A 24,933-nucleotide genomic window follows, 5' to 3' on the forward strand; every position below is an offset into this window, starting at 1 on the left:
GGGGCCGTTGTAACCTCTTCAGAAAGGTGATTTATTTTTGGCAGTTGCACATTACCGTTTGAATAAATCACGATGATTAAAAAAAGAAAATGTTGAAGCAAAATCTAATGTGAGCAGGTAAAACATAGATCCTGAGAGTAATAGGCTGCTGGTGTCAATGGCATATGGAAGTCTTTTATAAAACAATAGGCTGCTGGTGTCAATGGCATATGGAAGTCTTTTATAAAACAATAGGCTGCTGGTGTCAATGGCATCTGGAAGTCTTTATAAAACAATAGGCTGCTGGTATCAATGGCATGTGGAAGTCTTTATAAAACAATAGGCTGCTGGTATCAATGGCATCTGGAAGTCTCTATAAAACAATAGGCTGCTGGTATCAATGGCATATGGAAGTCTTTATAAAACAATAGGCTGCTGGTATCAATGGCATCTGGAAGTCTTTATAAAACAATAGGCTGCTGGTGTCAATGGCATATGGAAGTCTCTATAAAACAATAGGCTGCTGGTATCAATGGCATGTGGAAGTCTCTATAAAACAATAGGCTGCTGGTATCAATGGCATGTGGAAGTCTTTATAAAACAATAGGCTGCTGGTGTCAATGGCATCTGGAAGTCTTTATAAAACAATAGGCTGCTGGTGTCAATGGCATCTGGAAGTCTTTATAAAACAATAGGCTGCTGGTGTCAATGGCATATGGAAGTCTTTTATAAAACAATAGGCTGCTGGTATCAATGGCATATGGAAGTCTTTTATAAAACAATAGGCTGCTGGTATCAATGGCATCTGAAAGTCTTTTATAAAACAATTGCCTCCACGGATATGGTTTGATTTTGGCTAGTTTATTTTGAAGCAAGGTAAAACATGCCTCATAATATGTATTAAAACGTTAAGTTACTGTATGTTTTCAAAATGTATACTGCCTCCAGCTCATTGCAAAGTGGTGTGTGACTCGCTGATGAAGCCGGTCTTCTGTTGACTGCATTTTAATGGTGAATGTGAAGCACTCTTCAATTACAAGTTGAGAAATAAAAAAGAATAGGTATTTTTAATCGTAGCCAAAAAACTATTTTTAACACACGATTGCATTTGGAATTGTTGCCCAATGATTGGGCTTAAAACCACTGTCTGGCAGATGCCCACTCCAAGGCTCTGTATCTGTATGATATGCACATGTGATAAATATGATACTTAAAGAATATATACACGCGGCAATCTAATTACACAAATTATGCAAATTAACCCGTAGACCGATAAGAGTGACCGGTCAAATGTATTTATATCAACTGGTATTTGCATCAATTACTAGGAAAAATAACATTATTCAAGACATTTTTTTTCTTCTCTGAAAATTGTCTGGCTAATGGAAACCCTGCATGTACACAAATTGTAAAACATTTACTAGACAAATACAACGTAATAAAAACAAACTTTACAAGCAATTTTCAGAAAAGCAATCACATTCCTTAACAAGGTGGTCTGCTCATCTATTACGGTATGGTAGGATTTAAGTGTGACTGGTAGGATTTAAGTGTGACTGGTAGGATTTAAGTGTGACTGGTAGGATTTAAGTGTGACTGGTAGGATTTAGGTATGAATGGTAGGATTTAGGTATGAATGGTAGGATTTAGGTGTGAATGGTAGATGTTACGTGTGAATGGTAGGATTTAAATGTGGAGGGAGGGAGGGACATGGAGGGAGGGAGAGAGAGACATGGAGGGAGGGAGAGAGAGACATGGGGGGAGGGAGGGAGAGACATGGAGGGAGGGAGGGAGAGACATGGAGGGAGGGAGGGAGAGATGGAGGGAGGGAGGGAGAGACATGGAGGGAGGGAGAGAGAGACATGGAGGGAGGGAGGGAGGGAGAGACATGGAGGGAGGGATGTAGAGCACTCGGGGCACCTTCATTTTCTATCAGCACCACAATGTGATCCTGTCAAGGCCTGATTAATCAGACACAGAGTGGAACAACACACACACAGCAGAATAGCACACAACACACACAATAACTCAACACTAAATAACATTTACACAGTCTACACAATGCAGTAAAATACAGATGGGCACACACAAAGCACCACACTGACTGACAGGCGCACACACACACACACTTGACTCGCAACACATTTGCTTTGATTAGCTCATCTGTGTATTGATCCATTGCTTGGTGGATGATTTGGCAAACCCCTATATTCTCTCTCCTTCTGTCTGTTTCTCTCTGTCTGTCTCTCTCTGTTTCTCTTTGTCTCTCTCTGTGTTTTTGTGCCTTCTCACCGGCTGGTGGTGTGTTTGCTTTGCTGCCTCCTGTGCATTGCATGGATATATATACATACACACACACACACACACACACACGTGTACAAAACATTAAAAACACCTTCCTAATATTGAGCTGCACCCCCTTTTGCCCTCAGAACAGCCTCTATTTGTCGGGGCGTGGACTCTACAAGGTGTCGAATGTGTTCCACAGGGATGCTGGCCCATGTTGACTCCAATGATTCCCACACTTGTGTCAAGTTGGCTAGATGTTCTTTTGGTGGGGGACCCTTCTTGATACAGACAGGAAAGTGTTGAGCGTGAAAAACCCAGCAGCGTTGCAGGTCTTGACACAACCGGTGCGCCTGGCACCTAATTCCATACCCCGTACAAAGGCACTTAAATCTTTTGTCTTGCCCATTAACCCTCTGAATGACACACAGACACAATCCATGTCTCACTTGTCTCGAGGCTTAAAACCCCTTCTTTAACCGTCTCCTCCCCTTCATCTACACTGATTGAAGTGGATTTAACAAGTGACATCAATAAGTGATCATAGATTTCACCTGGTCAGTCTATGACTTGGAAGAGCAGGTGTTCCTAATGTTTTGTACACTCAAGTGTACGTACACACGCATCAATTAAGACAACCATTCCTACCACATACAAGCATGAACATGCATCTCTCTCTCTGTATCTCTCTCTCTCTCTCTGTATCTCTCTCTGTTGCTCTCTCTCTGTTTCTCTCTCTCTCTGTTTCTCTCTCTGTTTCTCTCTCTCTCTTTCTCTCTCACATACACCTCAACATAAACAAACACGTACCTCTACCATGACTGTGATTGATGTGTTTACTTTGCTGTGTTCATTATAATCATGTTCTGTCGCTGTTTTAATTTCAGATTTGCATATCCACTCCCACCTCTTCCTCATTTGCATACAGCGAGAATGGCGAGCGGGCACCCCACTGACAAATACAGTTTCATGTACCAACCAGACACGCACAAGAGGTACGACACACACACCAGACATGTACGAGAGGTAAAAAACACACACGCACACACACCAGACATGTACGAGAGGTAAAACACACACACACACACACACCAGACATGTACGAGAGGTAAAACACACACACACACACCAGACATGTACGAGAGGTAAAAAACACACACACACACACACACACACACACACACACACACACACACACACACACACACACCAGACATGTTCGAGAGGTAAAACACACACACACAAGGTATGGACACCTACCAACCAGACACACACACACACACACACACACACACACACACACACACACACACACACACACACACACACACACACACACACCAGTAAGACCTACATAGTAGAAAGAGGTAAGTACACACACACACACGAGGTATGGACACCTACCAACCAGACACACACACACCAGTAAGACCTACCTAGTAGAAAGAGGTAAGTACACACATTATGACGAGGTGTTATAAACTGTATGATTCACTCTGTTCTTCTCCTCTCTATCAATGAAGATTGTGTGAGAAAGAGACTGTGCTTGTCCTGTTGTCTTTTCCTTCTATACGCTCTAATATGTCCTCTCCCCCCTTCCCTGTCCCCTGTCTCTCTCCCCCTATCCCCCCCTCTCCCTCCCTACCCCTTCCCCCTCTCCCCCCCCCCCCCCAGTAAGAACAGATTATCCAGCAGTATGAATCCTGTCTACAGTCCTGTTCAGCCTGGAGCTCCCTACGGTAACCCCAAGAACATGGCCTACACAGGTGAGACACACACATGCATTACCTTGCTCCCATACACCAATCAACACCCTCTAATCAAACTGACGTGATTGGGCTAGCTAACGGTGGACAGAAATGGCAGAAGGAAACAGATCTGTCTGGTCTAAGATGTGCCATGCTGGATCCTTACTAGGAATGTGGCAAATGCCCCATTTTGCTTAACTTTTAAACTGCCATTTATTATGGTCTTTCTGTTAAAACGATAAGAATATTGGTCCTGTTGCGTATGTATGACCACTAGGGCCTTACAAGGAAGTTCTATCTACCCTGGCCAGTTACCCTTGAAAGCGCGTAGGCTACGGCTTGTTTGTTTGTCTGTACGGGACACTATAGCTTTTTAAATGCCGACACGAAACCTCTGAAGATTGTTTTGTGCCACTGAACTGCATCTCAGTGCAAGAGGCGTCACTACAGTCCCTGGTTCGATTCCAGGCTGTATCACATCCGGACGTGATTGGGAGTCCCAAAGGGCGGCGCACAATTGACCCAGCGTCGTCCTGGTTTGGCCCGGGGTAGGCCTTCATTGTAAATAAGAATTTGTTCTTAGCTGACTTGCCTAGTTACATTTTAAATAATATATATATACAGTACCAGTCAAACGTTTGGACACACCTACTCATTCCAGGGTTTTTCTTTATTTTTACTATTTTCTTCATTGTAGAATAATAGTGAAGACATCAAAACTATGAAATAATACATATCATGTAGTAACCCAAAAAGTTCTAAACAAATCAAAATATATTTGATATTCTTCAAAGTAGTAATCCGGACAATTTCAAGAACTTTAAAAGTTTCTTCAAGTACAGTCGCAAAAACCATCAAGCGCTATGATGAAACTGTCTCTCATGAGGACCGCCACAGGAAAGGAAGACCCAGAGTTACCTCTCCTGCAGAGGATAAGTTCATTAGAGTTACCAGCCTCAGAAATTGCAGCCCAAATAAATACTTCACAGAGTTCAAGTAACAGACACATCTCAACATCAACTGTTCAGAGGAGACTGTGAATCAAATCAAATTTGATTTGTCACATGCGCCGAATACAACAGGTGTAAACCTTACAGTGAAATACTTACTTACAAGCCCTTAACCAACAATGCAGTTTTAAGAAAATACCTTAAAAAAGTAAGAAATAAAAGTAACAAATAATTAAAGAGCAGCAGTAAAATAACAATAGCGAGGCTATATACAGGGGGTACCGGTACAGAGTCAATGTGCTGGGGCACTGGTGTCGACGTAATTGAGGTAACATGTACATTTAGGTAGAGTTATTAAAGTGACCATGCATAGATAATAACAGAGAGTAGCAGCAGCATAGAAGAGAGGGGGGAAATTATTGTTTATTTGTAATAATGACAATTACAACAATACTGAATGAACACTTATTTTAACCTAATATAATACATCAATAAAATCAATTTAGCCTCAAATAAATAATGAAACATGTTCAATTTGGTTTAAATAATGCAAAAACAAGGTGTTGGAGAAGAAAGTAAAAGTGCAATATGTGCCATGTAAAAAAGCTAACGTTTAAGTTCCTTGCTCAGAACATGAGAACATATGAAAGCTGGTGGTTCCTTTTAACATGAGTCTTCAATATTCCCAGGTAAGAAGTTTTAGGTTGTAGTTATTATAGGAATTATAGGACTATTTCTCTCTATACGATTTGTATTTCATATACCTTTGACTATTGGATGTTCTTATAGGCACTTTAGTATTGCAAGTGTAACAGTATAGCTTCCGTCCCTCTCCTCGCTCCTACCTGGGCTCGAACGAGGAACACATCGACAACAGCCACCCTCGAAGCAGCGTTACCCATGCAGAACAAGGGGAATAACCACTCCAAGTCTCAGAGCGAGTGACGTTTGAAACGCTATTAGTGCGCACCCCGCTAACTAGCTAGCCATTTCACATCGGTTCCACCAGCCTAATCTCGGGAGTTGATAGACTTGAAGTCATAAACAGCTCAATACTTGAAGCATTGCGAAGAGCTGCTGGCAAACGCAGGAAAGTGCTGTTTGAATGAATGCTTACGAGCCTGCTGCTGCCTACCACCGCTCAGTCAGACTGCTCTATCAAATATCAAATCATAGACTTAATTATAACATAATAAACACACAGAAATATGAGCCTTTGGTCATTAATATGGTTGAATCCGGAAACTATAATTTCGAAAACAAAACGTTTATTCTTTCAGTGAAATACGGAACCGTTCTGTATTTTATCGAACGGGTGGCATCCATAAGTCTAAATATTCCTGTTACATTGCACAACCATCAATGTTATGTCATAATTACGTAAAAATCTGGCAAATTTGTTCGCAACGAGCCAGGCGGCCCAAACTTTTGCATATACCCTGACTCTGCGTGCAATGAGCGCAAGAGAAGTGACACAATTTCACCTGGTTAATATTGCCTGCTAACCTGGATTTCTTTTAGCTAAATCTGCAGGTTTACTTATGTGCATTAATTTTAAGAAAGGCATTGATGTTTATGGTTAAGAACATTCGTGCAACGATTGTGCTTTTTTCGCAAATGCGCTTTTATTAAATCATCCCCCATTTGGCGAAGTTGGCTGTCTTTGTTAGGAAGAAATAGTCTTCACACAGTTCGCAACGAGCCAGGCGGCCCAAACTGCTGCATATACCCTGACTCTGTTGCAAGAGAAGTGACACAATTTACCTAGCTAAAATAAATTCATGTTACCAGGCAATATTAACTAAATATGCAGGTTTAAAAATATATACTTGTGTATTGATTTTAAGAAAGGCTTGATTGATTGATGTTTATAGTTAGGTACACGTTGAAGCAACGACAGTTCTTTTTCGCGAATGCGCACCGCATCGATTATATGCAACGCAGGACACTCTAGATAAACTAGTAATATCATCAACCATGTGTAGTTAACTAGTGATTATGATTGATTGATTGTTTTTTATAAGATAAGTTTAATGCTAGCTAGCATCTTACCTTGGCTTCTTACTACATTCGCGTAACAGGCAGGCTCTTCATGGAGTGCAATGTAAGGCAGGTGGTTAGAGCGTTGGACTAGTAAGGTTGCAAGATTGAATCCCCGAGCTGACAAGGTAAAAATCTGTCGTTCTGCCCCTGAACAAGGCAGTTAACCCACCGTTCCTAGGCCGTCATTGAAAATAAGAATGTGTTCTTAACTGACTTGCCTAGTTAAATAAAGGTGAAAAATAAAAATAAATAAAAAACGGCCAAATCAGTGTCCAAAATACCAATTTCCGATTGTTATTAAAACTTTAAATCGGTCCTAATTAATCGGCCATTCCGATTAATCGGTCGACCTCTATTATCTACCCTTACCACCTGGGGGCGGCCCGTCAGGAAGTCCAGGATCCAGTTGCAGAGGGAGGTGTTTAGTCCCAGGGTCCTTAGACTTCATGGTCGAATTGCTGCAAAGAAACCACTACTAAAGGACACCAATAAGAAGAACAGACTTGCTTGGGACAAGAAACATGATCAATGGACATTAGACCTGTGGGAAACTGTCCTTTGGTCTGACGAGTCCAAATTTGAAATTTTTGGTTCCAACCGCCGTGTCTTTGTGAGACACAGAGTAGGTGAGCGTATGATTTCCGTAAGTGTGGTTCCCACCGTGAAGCACGGAGGAAGAGTTGTCAGTGATTTATTTAGATTCCAGACATACAGTGGGGAGAACAAGTATTTGATACACTGCCAATTTTGCAGGTTTTCCTACTTACAAAACATGTAGAGGTCTGTAATTTTTATCATAGGTACACTTCAACTGTGAGAGACGGAATCTAAAACAAAAATCCAGAAAATCACATTGTATGATTTTTAAGTAATTAATTTGCATTTTATTGCATGACATAAGTATTTGATCACCTACCAACCAGTAAGAATTCCGGCTCTCACAGACCTGTTAGTTTTTCTTTAAGAAGCCCTCCTGTTCTCCACTCATTACCTGTATTAACTGCACCTGTTTGAACTCATTACCTGTATAAAAGACACCTGTCCACACACTCAATCAAACAGACTCCAACCTCTCCACAATGGCCAAGACCAGAGAGCTGTGTAAGGACATCAGGGATAAAATTGTAGACCTGCACAAGGCTGGGATGGGCTACAGGACAATAGGCAAGCAGCTTGGTGAGAAGGCAACAACTGTTGGCGCAATTATTAGAAAATGGAAGAAGTTCAAGATGACGGTCAATCACGCTCGGTCTGGGGCTCCATGCAAGATCTCACCTCGTGGGGCATCAATGATCATGAGGAAGGTGAGGGATTAGCCCAGAACTACACGGCAGGACCTGGTCAATGACCTGAAGAGAGCTGGGACCACAGTCTCAAAGTAAACCATTAGTAACACACTACGCCGTCATAGATTAAAATCCTGCAGTGCACGCAAGGTCCCCCTGCTCAAGCCAGCGCATGTCCAGGCCCGTCTGAAAATTGCCAATGACCATCTGGATGATCCAGAGGAGGAATGGGAGAAGGTCATGTGGTCTGATGAGACAAAAATAGAGCTTTTTGGTCTAAACTCCACTCGCCGTGTTTGGAGGAAGAAGAAGGATGAGTACAACCCCAAGAACACCATCCCAACCGTGAAGCCTGGACGTGGAAACATCATTCTTTGGGGATGCTTTTCTGCAAAGGGGACAGGACGACTGCACCGTATTGAGGGGAGGATGGATGGGGCCATGTATCGCGAGATCTTGGCCAACAACCTCTTTCCCTCAGTAAAAGCATTGAAGATGGGTCGTGGCTGGGTCTTCCAGCATGACAACAACCCGAAACACACAGCCAGGGCAACTAAGGAGTGGCTCCGTAAGAAGCATCTCAAGGTCCTGGAGTGGCCTAGCCAGTCTCCAGACCTGAACCCAATAGAAAATCTTTGGAGGGAGCTGAAAGTCCGTATTGCCCAGCGACAGCCCCGAAACCTGAAGGATCTGGAGAAGATCTGTATGGAGGAGTGGGCCAAAATCCCTGCTGCAGTGTGTGCAAACCTGGTCAAGAACTACAGGAAACGTATGATCTCTGTAATTGCAAACAAAGGCTTCTGTACCAAATATTAAGTTCTGCTTTTCGGATGTATCAAATACTTATGTCATGCAATAAAATGCAAATTAATTACTTAAAAATCATACAATGTGATTTTCTGGATTTTTGTTTTAGATTCCATCTCTCACAGTTGAAGTGTACCTATGATAAAAATTACAGACCTCTACATGTTTTGTAAGTAGGAAAACCTGCAAAATTGGCAGTGTATCAAATACTTGTTCTCCCCACTGTATATGTCAGCATTCTGCAGCGATATGCCATCCCATCTGGTTTGCACTTAGTGGGACAATAATTTGTTTTTCAACAAGACAATGACCCAACACACACCCCCAGGCTGTGTAAGGGCTATTTGACCAAGAAGGAGAGTGATGGAGTGCTGCATCAGATGACCTGGCCTCCACAATCACCTGATCTCAACCCAATTCAGATGGTTTGGGATGAGTTGGACCGCACTTTTTTGGTTACTACATGATTCCATATGTGTTATTTCATAGTTTTGATGTCTTCACTATTATTTTACAATGTCGAAAATAGTCCAAATTAAGAAAAACCCTTGTGTGTCCAAACGTTTGACTGGTACTGTACACTACCGTTCAAAAGTTTGGGGTCACTTAGAAATGTCCTTGTTTTTGAAAGAAAATATAATTTTTTGTCTATTAAAATAACATCAAATTGATCAGAAATACAGTGTAGACATTGTTAATGTTGTAAATGACTATTGTAGCTGGAAACGGCTGATTTTGAATGGAATATCTGCATAGGCGTACATAGGCCCATTATCAGCAACCATCACTCCTGTGTTCCAATGGCACGTTGTGCTAGCTAATCCAAGTTTATCTTTTTAAAAGGATAATTGATCATTAGAAAACCCTTTTGCAATTATGCTAGCACAGCTAAAAACTGTTGTTCTGATTAAAGAAGCAATAAAACTGGCATTTAGACTAGTTGAGTATCTGGAGCATCAGCATTTGTGGGTTCGATTACAGGCTCAAAATGGCCAGAAACAAAGATCTTTCTTCTGAAACTCGTCAGTCTATTCTTGTTCGGAGAAATTAAGGCTATTCCATGCGAGAAATTGCCAAGAAACTGAATATCTCGTATAATGCTGTGTACTACTCCATTCACAGAACAGCGCAAACTGGCTCTAACCAGAATAGAAGGAGTTTGAGAAACAGACGCCTCACAAGTCCTCAACTGGCACCTTCATTATATAGTACCCGGAAAACACCAGTCTCTACGTCAACAGTGAAGAGGCGACACCGGGATGCTGGCCTTCTAGGCAGAGTTCCTCTGTCCAGTGTCTGTGTTCATTTGCCCATCTTAATCTTTTATTTTTATTGGCCAGTCTGAGATATGGCTTTTTCTTTGCAACTCTGCCTAGAAGGCCAGCATCCCAGAGTCGCCTCTTCACTGTTGCCGTTGAGACTGGTGTTTTGCATTAAGACTACAATTTCCTTTCACTGGAACTAAGAGGCCCAAACCATGAAAACATCCCCAGACCATTATTCCTCCTCCATCAAACTTCACAGTTGACACTATGCATTGGGGCACTATGCATTGGGGCAGATAGCTTCCGCCAAACCCAGATTCATCCGTCGGACTGCCAGAGGGTGAGGCGTGATTCATCACTCCAGAGAACGCGTTTCCACTGCTCCAGAGTCCAATGGCAGCGAGCTTTACACCACTCCAGCCGACGCTTGGCATTAGGCTTGTGTGTGGTTGCTCGGCCATGGAAATCCATTTCATGAAGCGCACAACGAACAGTTATTGTGCTGACGTTGCTTCCAGAGGCAGTTTGGAACTCGGTAGTGAGTGCTGCAACCAAGGACGATCTTCAGCACTCGGCGGTCCCGTTCTGTGGGCTTGTGTGGCCTACCACTTTGCGGCTGAGCCGTTGTTGCTCCTAGACGTTTCCACTTCACAATAACAGCACTTACAGTTGACCGAGGCAGCTCTAGCAGGGCAGAAATGTGACGAACTGACTTGTTGGAAAGGTGGCATCCCATGACGGTGCCACGTTGAAAGCCACTGAGCTCTTCAGTAAGGCCATTCTACTGCCAATGTTTGTTTGTGGATATTGCATGGCTGTGTGCTTGATTTTATACACCTGTCAGCAACAGGTGGCTGAAACAACCGAATCCACTAATTTGAAGGGGTGTCCACCTACCTCTGTGTATATATAGTGTACATACTATATATCCTCTTCCTCTCTTCCTGTTCTTCCGTGTCTACTTCCTTCATTTACACTCTCTTATTCATCGTTCCCTCTCCTTCCCCCTCTCATTTCTCACCCTCCTCCGACACAGTGTCTCGTTAGTGGTTAGAGTGGGGGGTTGTAATGTCTGCTAATTGGTGAGACAATTAGCTGTCTCCGCTTAGGTGTTTCACACAACCAGACAACTGGGACCAGACGGTGTGTTAACCATATGTGTTTGTGTGTGTAATGAACAGTTACAACCGACACTATTCAACCTGCTGCAGACTGCTGAACAAAACATCAGGATACTATCTGCATGTGTTTGTGCACTTTGCAGTGTGTTCTTTGTGACACGGGCTAATCTGGAGGCAAAATAAATCACAGGCTAATCTGGAGGCACACCTGTTCAGGCGAAGTGCTGGGTAGCGGAGTAGAACACTTGACAAATTAAAGGAGAGCCGCACACTCTAGGAGCTCAGATGCAATAGTTGAATAACCTAATATCCAACGTTCCGACAGACAAGCTGTCTTCATCAGGGTATAATGCCCAGATGAAGACAGCTGGATATTAGGTTATTCAATTATTGCGTCTGAGCTCCTAGTGTGTGCGGCTCTCCTTTTCTTTTCTTTGTGACACAGGCACTATGTTCTGTCTACACACACACACACACACACACACACACACACACACAGAGACCGACACAGGTGTTAACTCAGCATGAACGCTCTCCCTCCTGCTGTGTTTTAGAGCCATATGCATACATACATTAAGACCGAGATATAGGCCTTATATACACACACAACCCTCCCTACAGGTCATAGCTGTGTGTCCTAGGTTAAGGGGTTCCTTTGTAGGCATCTATTCCTATGTCAACGTTTACAATTGTACATTCACCCCAGAGTGTGTTGAATGCCAGTGTCTGTGTGTTGCGTTCATCCGAGTGTGTGTTATTGAGACAGACAATGTGTAATGATCACCATCTGTGCACATCCTGCTCAGTAACTACCCATTCTCTACCTACTGGCGTCTCTCGCTCTCTCAAGGCGTCAACATACATAGGTTGGGTTTGCTCCTAGCAGAAGTCTTCTAGGCCAAGTGAACGTCTGTGCTCTCATACTCCCTTAAAATATGTTCCCTTGAAAAACAAGAAGAAAAGGGTACTAATACTGTTTGTCCCTCCTTGAGACGCCGTACCGACAACATAACCAGGAGGACGTCCTCAAAATAGTCAGATTCATTCTAAGATAAATCAAGAAATATGTCATTAATTTTTGACGTTTTTTGCTGGGGAGGTTTTAATCGCAAGATTTTACATCTAAGGTGTTTGGTGATGTATTTTTCAAGTATAAAAATGTGTTGTCTCTCGTTGACTGACAACAAACACTTAATTGAAGAATCCCTACTGGTGACCAATCATCGACAAAAGGGCGTGGACTTCGGCTACCGAACTTTGGCTTGTGCACAAACAGCCGGAAAAAAACTTGCCGGAGACCAAAACAAACAAACATTTTCAAAATATTTGCACAAACTGTTTCAGATGGGAAGCATGCGGACGCCTTAAGACTCTCTCTTGTCCTGTGTCTGTAGGCTACCCAGGAGGTTACCCCACTGCTGCTCCCACCTACACACCCAACCTCTACCAAACAGGCAGTCCAGGGTACCCACCAGGTAAGAACACACCTACACACCCAACCTCTACCAAACAGGCAGTCCAGGGTACCCACCGGGTAAGAACACACACACACACCCAACCTCTACCAAACAGGTAGTCCAGGGTACCCACCGGGTAAGAACACACACCCAACCTCTACCAAACAGGTAGTCCAGGGTACCCACCGGGTAAGAACACACACCCAATCTCTACCAAACAGGCAGTCCAGGGTACCCACCGGGTAAGAACACACACCCAACCTCTACCAAACAGGTAGTCCAGGGTACCCACCGGGTAAGAACACACACCCAACCTCTACCAAACAGGTAGTCCAGGGTACCCACCGGGTAAGAACACACACCCAACCTCTACCAAACAGGTAGTCCAGGGTACCCACCGGGTAAGAACACACACCCAACCTCTACCAAACAGGTAGTCCAGGGTACCCACCGGGTAAGAACACACACCCAACCTCTACCAAACAGGTAGTCCAGGGTACCCACCGGGTAAGAACACACACCCAACCTCTACCAAACAGGTAGTCCAGGGTACCCACCGGGTAAGAACACACACCCAACCTCTACCAAACAGGTAGTCCAGGGTACCCACCGGGTAAGAACACACACCCAACCTCTACCAAACAGGTAGTCCAGGGTACCCACCGGGTAAGAACACACACCCAACCTCTACCAAACAGGTAGTCCAGGGTACCCACCGGGTAAGAACACACACCCAACCTCTACCAAACAGGTAGTCCAGGGTACCCACCGGGTAAGAACACACACCCAACCTCTACCAAACAGGTAGTCCAGGGTACCCACCGGGTAAGAACACACACCCAACCTCTACCAAACAGGTAGTCCAGGGTACCCACCGGGTAAGAACACACACCCAACCTCTACCAAACAGGTAGTCCAGGGTACCCACCGGGTAAGAACACACACCCAACCTCTACCAAACAGGTAGTCTAGGAGGTAGAGGTGTTACTGTAGCTGTCAGCTAGCTCTAGGAGGTAGAGGTGTTACTGTAGCTGTCAGCTAGCTCTAGGAGGTAGAGGTGTTACTGTAGCTGTCAGCTAGCTCTAGGAGGTAGAGGTGTTACTGTAGCTGTCAGCTAGCTCTAGGAGGCAGAGTTACTACTGTAGCTGTCAGCTAGCTCTAGGAGGCAGAGTTACTACTGTAGCTGTCAGCTAGCTCTAGGAGGCAGAGTTACTGCTGTAGCTGTCAGCTAGCTCTAGGAGGCAGAGTTACTGCTGTAGCTGTCAGTTAGCTCTAGGAGGTAGTTACTGCTGTAGGTGTCAGCTAGCTCTAGGAGGCAGAGTTACTGCTGTAGCTGTCAGTTAGCTCTAGGAGGTAGAGGAGTTACTACTGTAGCTGTCAGCTAGCTCTAGGAGGTAGTTACTGCTGTAGGTGTCAGTTAGCTCTAGGAGGTAGTTACTGCTGTAGGTGTCAGTTAGCTCTAGGAGGTAGAGGAGTTACTACTGTAGCTGTCAGCTAGCTCTAGGAGGTAGCTCTAGGAGGTAGGTACGTTACTACTGTAGCTGTCAGCTAGCTCTAGGAGGTAGAGGTGTTACTGTAGCTGTCAGCTAGCTCTAGGAGGTAGAGGTGTTACTGTAGCTGTCAGCTAGCTCTAGGAGGTAGAGGTGTTACTGTAGCTGTCAGCTAGCTCTAGGAGGTAGAGGTGTTACTGTAGCTGTCAGCTAGCTCTAGGAGGCAGAGTTACTGCTGTAGCTGTCAGCTAGCTCTAGGAGGCAGAGTTACTGCTGTAGCTGTCAGTTAGCTCTAGGAGGCAGAGTTACTGCTGTAGGTGTCAGCTAGCTCTAGGAGGCAGAGTTACTGCTGTAGCTGTCAGTTAGCTCTAGGAGGTAGAGGAGTTACTACTGTAACTGTCAGCTAGCTCTAGGAGGTAGTTACTACTGTAGCTGTCAGCTAGCTCTAGGAGGCAGAGTTACTGCTGTAGGTGTCAGCTAGCTCTAGGAGGTAGTTACTGCTGTAGGTGTCAGTTAGCTCTAGGAGGCAGAGGAGTTACTACTGTAGCTGTCAGCTAGCTCTAGGAGGTAGTTCCTACTGTAGCTGTCCGCTAGCTCTAGGAGGCAGAGTTACTGCTGTAGCTGTCAGCTAGCTCTAGGAGGTAGAGTTACTGCTGTAGCTGTCAGCTAGCTCTAGGAGGTAGAGGAGTTACTACTGTAGCTGTCAGCTAGCTCTAGGAGGTAGTTACTACTGTAGCTGTCAGCTAGCTCTAGGAGGTAGAGTTACTACTGTGGCTGTCAGCTAGCTCTAGGAGGTAGTTACTACTGTAGCTGTCAGCTAGCTCTAGGAGGTAGAGGAGTTACTACTGTGGCTGTCAGCTAGCTCTAGGAGGTAGTTACTACTGTAGCTGTCAGCTAGCTCTAGGAGGTAGAGGAGTTACTACTGTGGCTGTCAGCTAGCTCTAGGAGGTAGAGTTACTACTGTGCCTGTCAGCTAGCTCTAGGAGGTAGAGTTACTGCTGTAGCTGTCAGCTAGCTCTAGGAGGTAGAGTTACTACTGTAGCTGTCAGCTAGCTCTAGGAGGTAGAGGAGTTACTACTGTTGCTGTCAGCTAGCTCTAGGAGGTAGAGTTACTGCTGTAGCTGTCAGCTAGCTCTAGGAGGTAGAGGAGTTACTACTGTGGCTGTCAGCTAGCTCTAGGAGGTAGAGTTACTGCTGTAGCTGTCAGCTAGCTCTAGGAGGTAGAGTTACTACTGTGGCTGTCAGCTAGCTCTAGGAGGTAGAGTTACTGCTGTAGCTGTCAATCAGATCAGTCGCGGTCTTAATTTACTGTTGAGAGTTAGAATAGTAGAATACACGAGGTGGAATTTAGAAATGTGGTTGTGCCTCAGCAGTTTCTTACGTCAGTCACTGACAGTCACTCAATTAGCCCATGTCAGCTAACATTTTCTAGATTGTTAAGTTAGCCTAGCGGCCAGCTATCTGAACTTAGCATGGTCGAATTACCGGCCTGGGGGGCCCCCATTCATTATGTTAGTCAGTCTCACTCAGATATCATATTAAGAACTCCGAACAATTCTCTCCAACCTATACCAAATGCATGTGAGTACGCAGACCAAATGGATGTGAGTACGCATACCAAATGGATGTGAGCACGCAGACCAAATGGATGTGAGTACGTAGACCAAATGGATGTGAGTACGTAGACCAAATGGATGTGAGTACGCAGACCAAATGGATGTGAGTACGTAGACCAAATGGATGTGAGTACGTAGACCAAATGGATGTGAGTACGCAGACCAAATGGATGTGAGTACGCATACCAAATGGATGTGAGCACGCAGACCAAATGGATGTGAGTACGTAGACCAAATGGATGTGAGCACGCAGACCAAATGGATGTGAGTACGCAGACCAAATGGATGTGAGTACGCAGACCAAATGGATGTGAGCACGCAGACCAAATGGATGTGAGCACGCAGACCAAATGGATGTGAGTACGTAGACCAAATGGATGTGAGTACGCAGACCAAATGGATGTGAGTACGCAGACCAAATGGATGTGAGTACGCAGACCAAATGGATGTGAGTACGCAGACCAAATGGATGTGAGTACGCAGACCAAATGGATGTGAGTACGTAGACCAAATGGATGTGAGTACGCAGACCAAATGGATGTGAGCACGCAGACCAAATGGATGTGAGCACGCAGACCAAATGGATGTGAGCACGCAGACGTGCGAGCAACTGTGGCCCCTGGTGATGAGTTCAGCATTTTTGTGGCTCCCACCCACTTCAAAGATGCCCATCCCTGGTCAAGAAGGTGGAGGGGAAAGGCATCGCTGGCCAGTATATATTCTGAAGGTCTGAGTGATAGTGACTGACAGCTTCCCTGATGGGAGGGTTTGTCCCCCTGTCTGTGCTCTTGTCTGTCTGTCCCCCCTGTCTGTGTCCACAGCAGACGGGCTAGCAGTGGTCCTCATGCTCCACACACACTGTGTTAGTGGAACAGCAGGCCCACTAGACTAAGACATCAGTGTGTGTGTGTGTAGAGTTCAGGTGATTGTGTGTGTGTGTGTGTGTAGAGTTCAGGTGATTGTGTGTGTGTGTGTGTGTAGAGTTCAGGTGATTGTGTGTGTGTGTGTGTGTAGAGTTCAGGTGATTGTGTGTGTGTGTAGAGTTCAGGTGATTGTGTGTGTGTATGTGTAGAGTTCAGGTGATTGTGTGTGTGTATGTGTAGAGTTCAGGTGATTGTGTGTGTGTGTGTAGAGTTCAGGTGATTGTGTGTGTGTGTAGAGTTCAGGTTATTGTGTGTATGTGTAGAGTTCAGGTGATTGTGTGTGTGTGGAGTTCAGGTGATTGTGTGTGTGTGTAGAGTTCAGGTTATTGTGTGTATGTGTAGAGTTCAGGTGATTGTGTGTGTGTGTAGAGTTCAGGTTATTGTGTGTATGTGTAGAGTTCAGGTGATTGTGTGTGTGTGTAGAGTTCAGGTGATTGTGTGTAGAGTTCAGGTGATTGTGTGTGTGTGTAGAGTTCAGGTGATTGTGTGTATGTGTAGAGTTCAGGTGATTGTGTGTGTGTGTGGAGTTCAGGTGATTGTGTGTATGTGTAGAGTTCAGGTGATTGTGTGTGTGTGTGTGTAGAGTTCAGGTGATTGTGTGTGTGTGTAGAGTTCAGGTGGTTGTGTGTATGTGTAGAGTTCAGGTGGTTGTGTGTATGTGTAGAGTTCAGGTGATTGTGTGTGTGTGTGTGTAGAGTTCAGGTGATTGTGTGTGTGTGTGTGTGGAGTTCAGGTGATTGTGTGTGTGTGTGTGTGTGTGGAGTTCAGGTGATTGTGTGTGTGTGTGTGTGTGTGGAGTTCAGGTGATTGTGTGTGTGTGTAGAGTTCAGGTGATTGTGTGTATGTGTAGAGTTCAGGTGATTGTGTGTGTGTGTAGAGTTCAGGTGATTGTGTGTATGTGTAGAGTTCAGGTGATTGTGTGTATGTGTAGAGTTCAGGTGATTGTGTGTGTGTGTGTGTAGAGTTCAGGTGATTGTGTGTGTGTGTGTGTAGAGTTCAGGTGATTGTGTGTGTGTGTGGAGTTCAGGTGATTGTGTGTATGTGTAGAGTTCAGGTGATTGTGTGTGTGTGTGTGTAGAGTTCAGGTGATTGTGTGTGTGTGTGGAGTTCAGGTGATTGTGTGTATGTGTAGAGTTCAGGTGATTGTGTGTGTGTGTGTGTGTGTGTAGAGTTCAGGTGATTGTGTGTGTGTGTGTGTGTGTGTGTGTGTGTGGAGTTCAGGTGATTGTGTGTGTGTGTGTAGAGTTCAGGTGATTGTGTGTATGTGTAGAGTTCAGGTGATTGTGTGTGTGGAGTTCAGGTGATTGTGTGTGTGTGTAGAGTTCAGGTGATTGTGTGTGTGTGTAGAGTTCAGGTGATTGTGTGTGTGTGTGTAGAGTTCAGGTTTGGTGAAGGATGTTCCATTGTTTTGAAGAAATCTAAAGCCTCTCTGGAGAAGACAGCTTGCTGTTGAAACGTTGGCGAATAAATGATTGCGTCGGAGCTACAAGTGGCTTTTCATTTTCTTTTCCCGGAATCTGTAGCTAACAACCTCGTCTCATCTCCACCTTCCGGCCCTAGTGATTCTCTGGTGGGTTACTTGAGGACGCCATGTTTTCTTCTACAGCACTAGAATTCAACGTTCTGAATAGCCTTACCCCCCCTCAAGTCATATTTAGAGGGCAACATTACCCCCCCTCAAGTCATATTTAGAGGGCAATATATTGATTATTATATTGTCCACATAATATTCATTCACCTATGTCCTTCAGACTGGACACAATAACACAGACTGATATCGGCTGCACACTGATGCTTGTGTAATTGCCATTCAGAGCTGGCTGATGGTGATGCACGGTGGAGCTCCTCAGCATCTCTCGCTCTCTTTGTTCCTGTGTCCTTGGCTTTGTGTTCTATAATCCTCTGAGCAGCGCAGCATGAGCTTCAGCTGCCCCCTGGTGGTTCTAACAGATTACTACACAAAGTACTACACAAGTCAGCTGCCCCCTGGTGGTTCTAATAGAGTACTACACCAACGTATAGAGCAGGGGTCCCCAACAGGTCAATCGGTAACCACCAGTAGCTCGCATCCCACATATGAGTAGCTCACCAAATAATTCTGAAAGTACATGCAATTTTTTATGTTTTCCACTGCAAACTGTCAATCAAACCTCACAAGTATCAGGCAATGCAAGCTTCCAGCTTTTATCTAATCAACACAACATTGACTTTATCCCACCCCCGGTTAGCCGCTATTTGCTTTAAAAAAAAATACTTTACTCAAAATCTGCCAATTAATTTCCATAAATATTGCCCCTGTCTGTCTGTCTTAAACACGTTTGTGTATCAGTCTGTCTGTAGCCAGTTGATGTAGGTTGACAGAAATACTTTCCCCAAAACCTTCTCAATTAAATGTTAACTGCAAAGTAGGCTTACCTGGCAGAAGTATATAATAAGTGTACTGAACAAAAATGTAAACGCAACATGCAACAATTACAAAGATTTTACTGAGTCACAGTTCATATAAGGAAATCAGTCAATTTAAATAAATGCATTAGTCTCTAATCTATGGATTTCACATAACTGGGAATACAGATATGCATCTGTTGGTCACAGATACCTTATAAAAAGATAGGGATTGTGGCCTGTGGAATGTTGTCCCACTCCTCTTCAATGGCGGCAACTGGAACACGCTGTCGTACACGTCAATTCGGAGCATCCCAAACGTGCTCAATGGGTGACATGTCTGGTGAGTATGCAGGCCATGGAAAAACTGTGACATTTTCAGTTTCCTGGAATTGTGTACAGATACTTGTGACATGGGGCCGTGCATTATCATGCTGAAACATGAGGTGATGGCGGCGGATGAATGGCACGACAATGGGCCTCAGGATCTCATCACCATATCTCTGTGCATTCAAATTGCCATCAATAAAATGCAATTTGTGTTCGTTGTCCATAGTTTATGCCTGCCCATACCATAACTCCCACGCCACCATGGGGCACTCTGTTCACAACGTTGACATCAGCAAACCGCTCGCCCACACGACGCCATACACGTGGTCTGCGGTTTGAGGCCAGTTGGGCATACTGCCAAATTCTCTAAAACAACATTGGCAGCGGCTTATGGTAGAGAAATTAACCTTCAATTGTCTGGCAACAGCTCTCGTGGGCATTCCTGCAGTCACGCTCCCTCAACTTGAGACATCTGTGGCATTGTGTTGTGACAAAACTGCACATTTTAGTGGCCTTTAATTGTCCCCAGCACAAGGTGAACCTGTGTAATGATCATGCTGTTTAATCAGCTTCTTGATATACCACACCTGTCAGGTGGATGGATTATCTTGGCAAAGGAGAAATGCTCACTAACAGGGAAGGAAACAAATTTGTGCACAAAAATTTGAGAAATAAACTTTTTGTGGGTATGGAACATTTCTGGAATCTTTTATTTCAGCTACTGAAACATGGGACCAACACTTTACATGTTGCGTTTATATTTTTGTTCAGTGTTTATCATTTATCTATTATTTGTTATTTGTAAACTTTGCCATGAAATGAGCAGCAGCAGTACTGAACCATCGCTAGTCCGGCACATTCCTCACTCCTTAGATGAGCAATTAAAGGGGAATTACACTCAAATCTAAACGTGTTCCTTTTATTTAAGCATTGACATGGACTCAGAACATCCAATTGCATATTTTCTCTGTAAACAATTGTAATTTTGAGAGTGAAATATAAAAACGTTCTAAAACCAGGAAATGTAAAACTGAGAAAACAACATAATTTGGGAATATATAAAAGTCTGATTTTATAGGACCCCCTTGGAGTTGTTTATGAACCATTATTTGAACAGGTATATTGACAGAAAACACTGCACTACTTTCTCTTGTACGCTAAGGACCCAGAAGAGAAGAGAATAATGTGCCTATTTGAAAGCTCAAATGAGTTCGCAACATGTTTCATTATTTTAAAGTAGCTCTCATGCTAGGAAAGGTCGGAGACCCCTGGTATAGAGGAGTCAGCTTCCCCCTGGTGGTTCTAGCAGAGTACTACACAAAGATACGCTTTTCCAGCACACGACACACTGACGTCATGCATAGATGCGTGCGACTCATGGCGGCAGTAAGAAGCCATCGCCGTCTGCGCCCATAGCCTAAATGTATGTGCTACTACTTCAAAACAAAATAACTTTCTTGGGTTCTCGAACACTTACAATTATGTTTTGTTTCTTGCTTAAAGATTATATTTGCTTGAAGATTATATTTGGTTGTGATCTTTTCTAAATTATTATTAAGGATGCAGCAGTTGTTAGCTAGAATGCTAACGCTGATTGATATAGGCTGTAACAAAAGCTAGCCAAAGATCCATTTTACTTGAAGTGTTTGAAGTGTTTTTAGAGTATAATGCAGTTGATTTGCGATGATGACACAAACATTAAATTAAGCAGGACATTCATACGAGCCTTAAAATACAATTATAATCCAAAAGTAGTGCGAAATGCACTGAAAAGCAACATGTAAATAGAGGCTTTTGTTGCTGCCGTTCTATAAGAACTCCCTCCAACTTGCGCGCATCGGCCTCGTACGGCACTGTTTGCAAACACAGAAAGAGGTCTATAGAGCAGTCCTAGGATAACCATGGGCACATCACAATAACCCTCTATATATAGCCTAATAGTTTAATGTATGTAGCATGAAGCAATATAAGTAGCTAATAAGATATTGTGTAAATTATGTGGTGGATCTAAATCATGTCAGTGGCTTCATTTCCTTTCCCTGTTCTAATCTGAAAACACTGGACAGGGGGAAGCAATATTTTAGATGCCTGTCTAATGCCTATACTCAGTGGTGTAAAAATACATTAAAGTACTACTTAAGTAGTTTTTTGGAGTATATGTACTTTAGTATTTATATTTTTGCCAAATTTTACTTCACTACATTCCTGAAGAAACTAGTGTACTTTTTACTCCATACATTTTCCCTGACACCCAAAAGTACTCGTTACATTTTGACAGGAAAACGGTCCGATTCACACACTGATCATGAGAACACCCCTGATCATCCCTACTGCCTCTGCTCTGACACTCACTAAACACAAATGCTTCGTTTGTAAATTATGTCTGAGTGTTGGAATGTGCCCCCTGACTGTCCGTCAATAAAAAAGAAAAGAAAATTGGTTTATATGTTTACTTTAACTTTTGATACTTACTTAAGTATATTTAAAACCAAAAACGTTTTGACTTTTACTCAAGTAGTATTTTACTAGGTGACTTTCACTAGGAGGAGACTAGTGATGAGGCTCTACCACTAGGAGACTGTAGTGATGAGGCTCTAACACTAGGAGACTGTAGGGATGAGGCTTTACCACTAGGAGGAGACTGTAGTGATGAGACTAGGAGGAAACTGTAGTGATGAGGCTCTACCACTAGGAGACTGTAGTGATGAGGCTCTACCACTAGGAGACTGTAGTGATGAGGCTCTACCACTAGGAGACTGTAGTGATGAGGCTCTAACACTAGGAGACTGTAGGGATGAGGCTTTACCACTAGGAGGAGACTGTAGTGATGAGACTAGGAGGAAACTGTAGTGATGAGGCTCTACCACTAGGAGACTGTAGTGATGAGGCTCTACCACTAGGAGACTGTAGTGATGAGGCTCTACCACTAGGAGACTGTAGTGATGAGGCTCCACCACTAGGAGGAGACTGTCGTGATGAGGCTCTACCACTAGGAGATTGTAATGAAGTGGCTTTACAACTAGGAGACTGTAATGACGAGGCTCCACCGCTATGAGGAGACCGTAGTGATGAGGATCTACCACTAAGAGGAGACTGTAGTGATGAGGCTTTACCACTAGGAGACTGTAGTGATGAGGATCTACCACTAAGAGGAGACTGTAGTGATGAGGCTTTACCACTAGGCGACTGTAATGATGAGGCTCTACCACTAGGAGACTGTAGTGATGAGGCTCTACCACTAGGAGACTGTAGTGATGAGGCTTTACCACTAGGCGACTGTAGTGATGAGGCTCTACCACTAGGAGACTGTAGTGATGAAGCTCTACCACTAGGAGACTGTAGTGATGAGTCTCTACCACTAGGAGACTGTAGTGATGAGGCTCTACCACTAGGAGACTGTAGTGATGAGGCTCTACCACTAGGAGACTGTAGTGATGAGGCTCCACCGCTAGCAGAATGTAGTGATGAGGCTCTACCACTAGGAGACTGTAGTGATGAGGATCTACCACTAAGAGGAGACTGTAGTGATGAGGCTTTACCACTAGGCGACTGTAGTGATGAGGCTCTACCACTAGGAGACTGTAATGATGAGGCTCTACCACTAGGAGACTAATGATGAGGCTCTACCACTAGGAGACTGTAGTGATGAGGCTTTACCACTAGGAGACTAATGATGAGGCTCCACCACTAGGATGAGACTGTAGTGATGAGACTAGGAGGAAACTGTAGTGATGAGGCTCTACCACTAGGAGACTGTAGTGACGAGGCTCTACCACTAGGAAACTGTAATGATGAGACTCTACCACTAGGAGACTGTAGTGATGAGGCTCTACCACTAGGAGAGTGTAGTGATGAGGCTCTACCACTAGGAGGAGACATTGACTAGTCATACTCTGACTGGATTGCATTCTATTGCAGTGTTCATTTTGGCACTATTGTTTTATTTACTCTAGTTGTCGTCATTTTGACTAAATTATCAAGTCTTAGTCACATGTTTTGTCATTTGAATAATGATTTAGTCTAGTTATTTTCAAAATGACAAAAACAGTGGGCCATTTTAGTCAACTAAATGCCCTTTCATTTTAGTCACATCAGATTTGTATTGCCTCATTAAACTATAGTAAACATAAATCACTGACTTCCATGTGCACAAACATGCATAGCCTTGTCCTACCAACATATTTGATGATAGAAATTCTGATAATAGACCTAACCTTATTCCTTATTCAACATGTCAGAAGCATGTTTGTTCTACATACCATATGTCTATCTGAACGTTCCAGAACGTTGCATCCTGCTGAATGCAGGTTGTTAGCTATAGCTAGCTAATGAGGTAACATGACTGAACAAGGTGTATCCTGAACATATGGTTAATGGTCCGGTCCTCAAGTGGCCTGGTGTTAGAGCGGACCACAATATGCTTCATGAAATGGACCATAGAACAAAACTAAACAAAACATAGAGCCAGTGGGTTATTATGGGTCATTATGGGTAATATTATGGGTCATTATGGGTAATATTATGGGTAATTTCTGAAAAGCTCTCAATCTCTCCAAAACCTCTTGTCCAGTCCATTTAGTAGTCTGATTTTTGTCACAGAGATGATTTTGTCTCGTTTTAGTCAACTGAAATCATTTTCATTTAGTTTAGTTTTTCTGGGTCTATTTAGTCAGTTAAAGTCTTGTCAATTGCCACTGAAAAATAGGTGTTTCACAAATATTTGTGTCACTATTGTTGTTGAACACTGCTGAGGTACTACATTAGGACTGAGAGGAAGGATGTGTTACTCTTATACACGTCTTGGCCGCTGAATCTGTTTTATCTCTCTCTCTGTGTGTGTGTGTGTGTGTGTGTGTGTGTGTGTGTGTGTGTGTGTGTGTGTGTGTGTGTGTGTGTGTGTGTGTGTGTGTGTGTGTGTGTGTGTGTGTGTGTAGGATACACTACAGCGGGTACTCCATATAAAGTGCCCCCCACCCAGACGAACGGAGCCCCCCCACCCTACTCCCCCTCCCCCAACCCTTACCAGACAGCCATGTACCCCATCAGAAGTGCCTACCCCCAGCAGAGCATGCAGAGCATGCAGAACCTGCAGAGCATGCAGAACCTGCAGAACTTATATGCACAGGTAAGCACACATACCCTTCACACACACACACACACACACACACACCCTACTCCTACCCTCAGCAGCTTTTATACAAACACACACACACACCTATATACAATCCTAACCTCAGCATACACACA

The 24,933-nt window shown here is 43.9% G+C and overlaps 1 protein-coding gene across 4 annotated transcripts in view; it reads left to right on the top strand.

The window, feature by feature from the left end:
• Positions 1–24,933, top strand: part of LOC139548237 (protein FAM168A-like) — a 63,772-nt gene that overhangs the window by 35,935 nt on the left and 2,904 nt on the right. For 3 of the 4 annotated variants that reach the window (XM_071357778.1, XM_071357777.1, XM_071357779.1), the window contains exons 2-5: positions 3,153–3,260; positions 3,940–4,031; positions 12,880–12,960; positions 24,621–24,811. In XM_071357778.1, coding sequence (XP_071213879.1) covers positions 3,199–3,260; positions 3,940–4,031; positions 12,880–12,960; positions 24,621–24,811 — 426 coding nt within the window. In that variant the 5' untranslated portion in view covers positions 3,153–3,198. The remainder of the gene's footprint in view (positions 1–3,152; positions 3,261–3,939; positions 4,032–12,879; positions 12,961–24,620; positions 24,812–24,933) is intronic. The other variant, XM_071357780.1, reaches the window with a different exon arrangement.

Source organism: Salvelinus alpinus, chromosome 21 (assembly GCF_045679555.1).
Source record: "Salvelinus alpinus chromosome 21, SLU_Salpinus.1, whole genome shotgun sequence".
Classification (NCBI taxonomy): domain Eukaryota; kingdom Metazoa; phylum Chordata; class Actinopteri; order Salmoniformes; family Salmonidae; genus Salvelinus; species Salvelinus alpinus.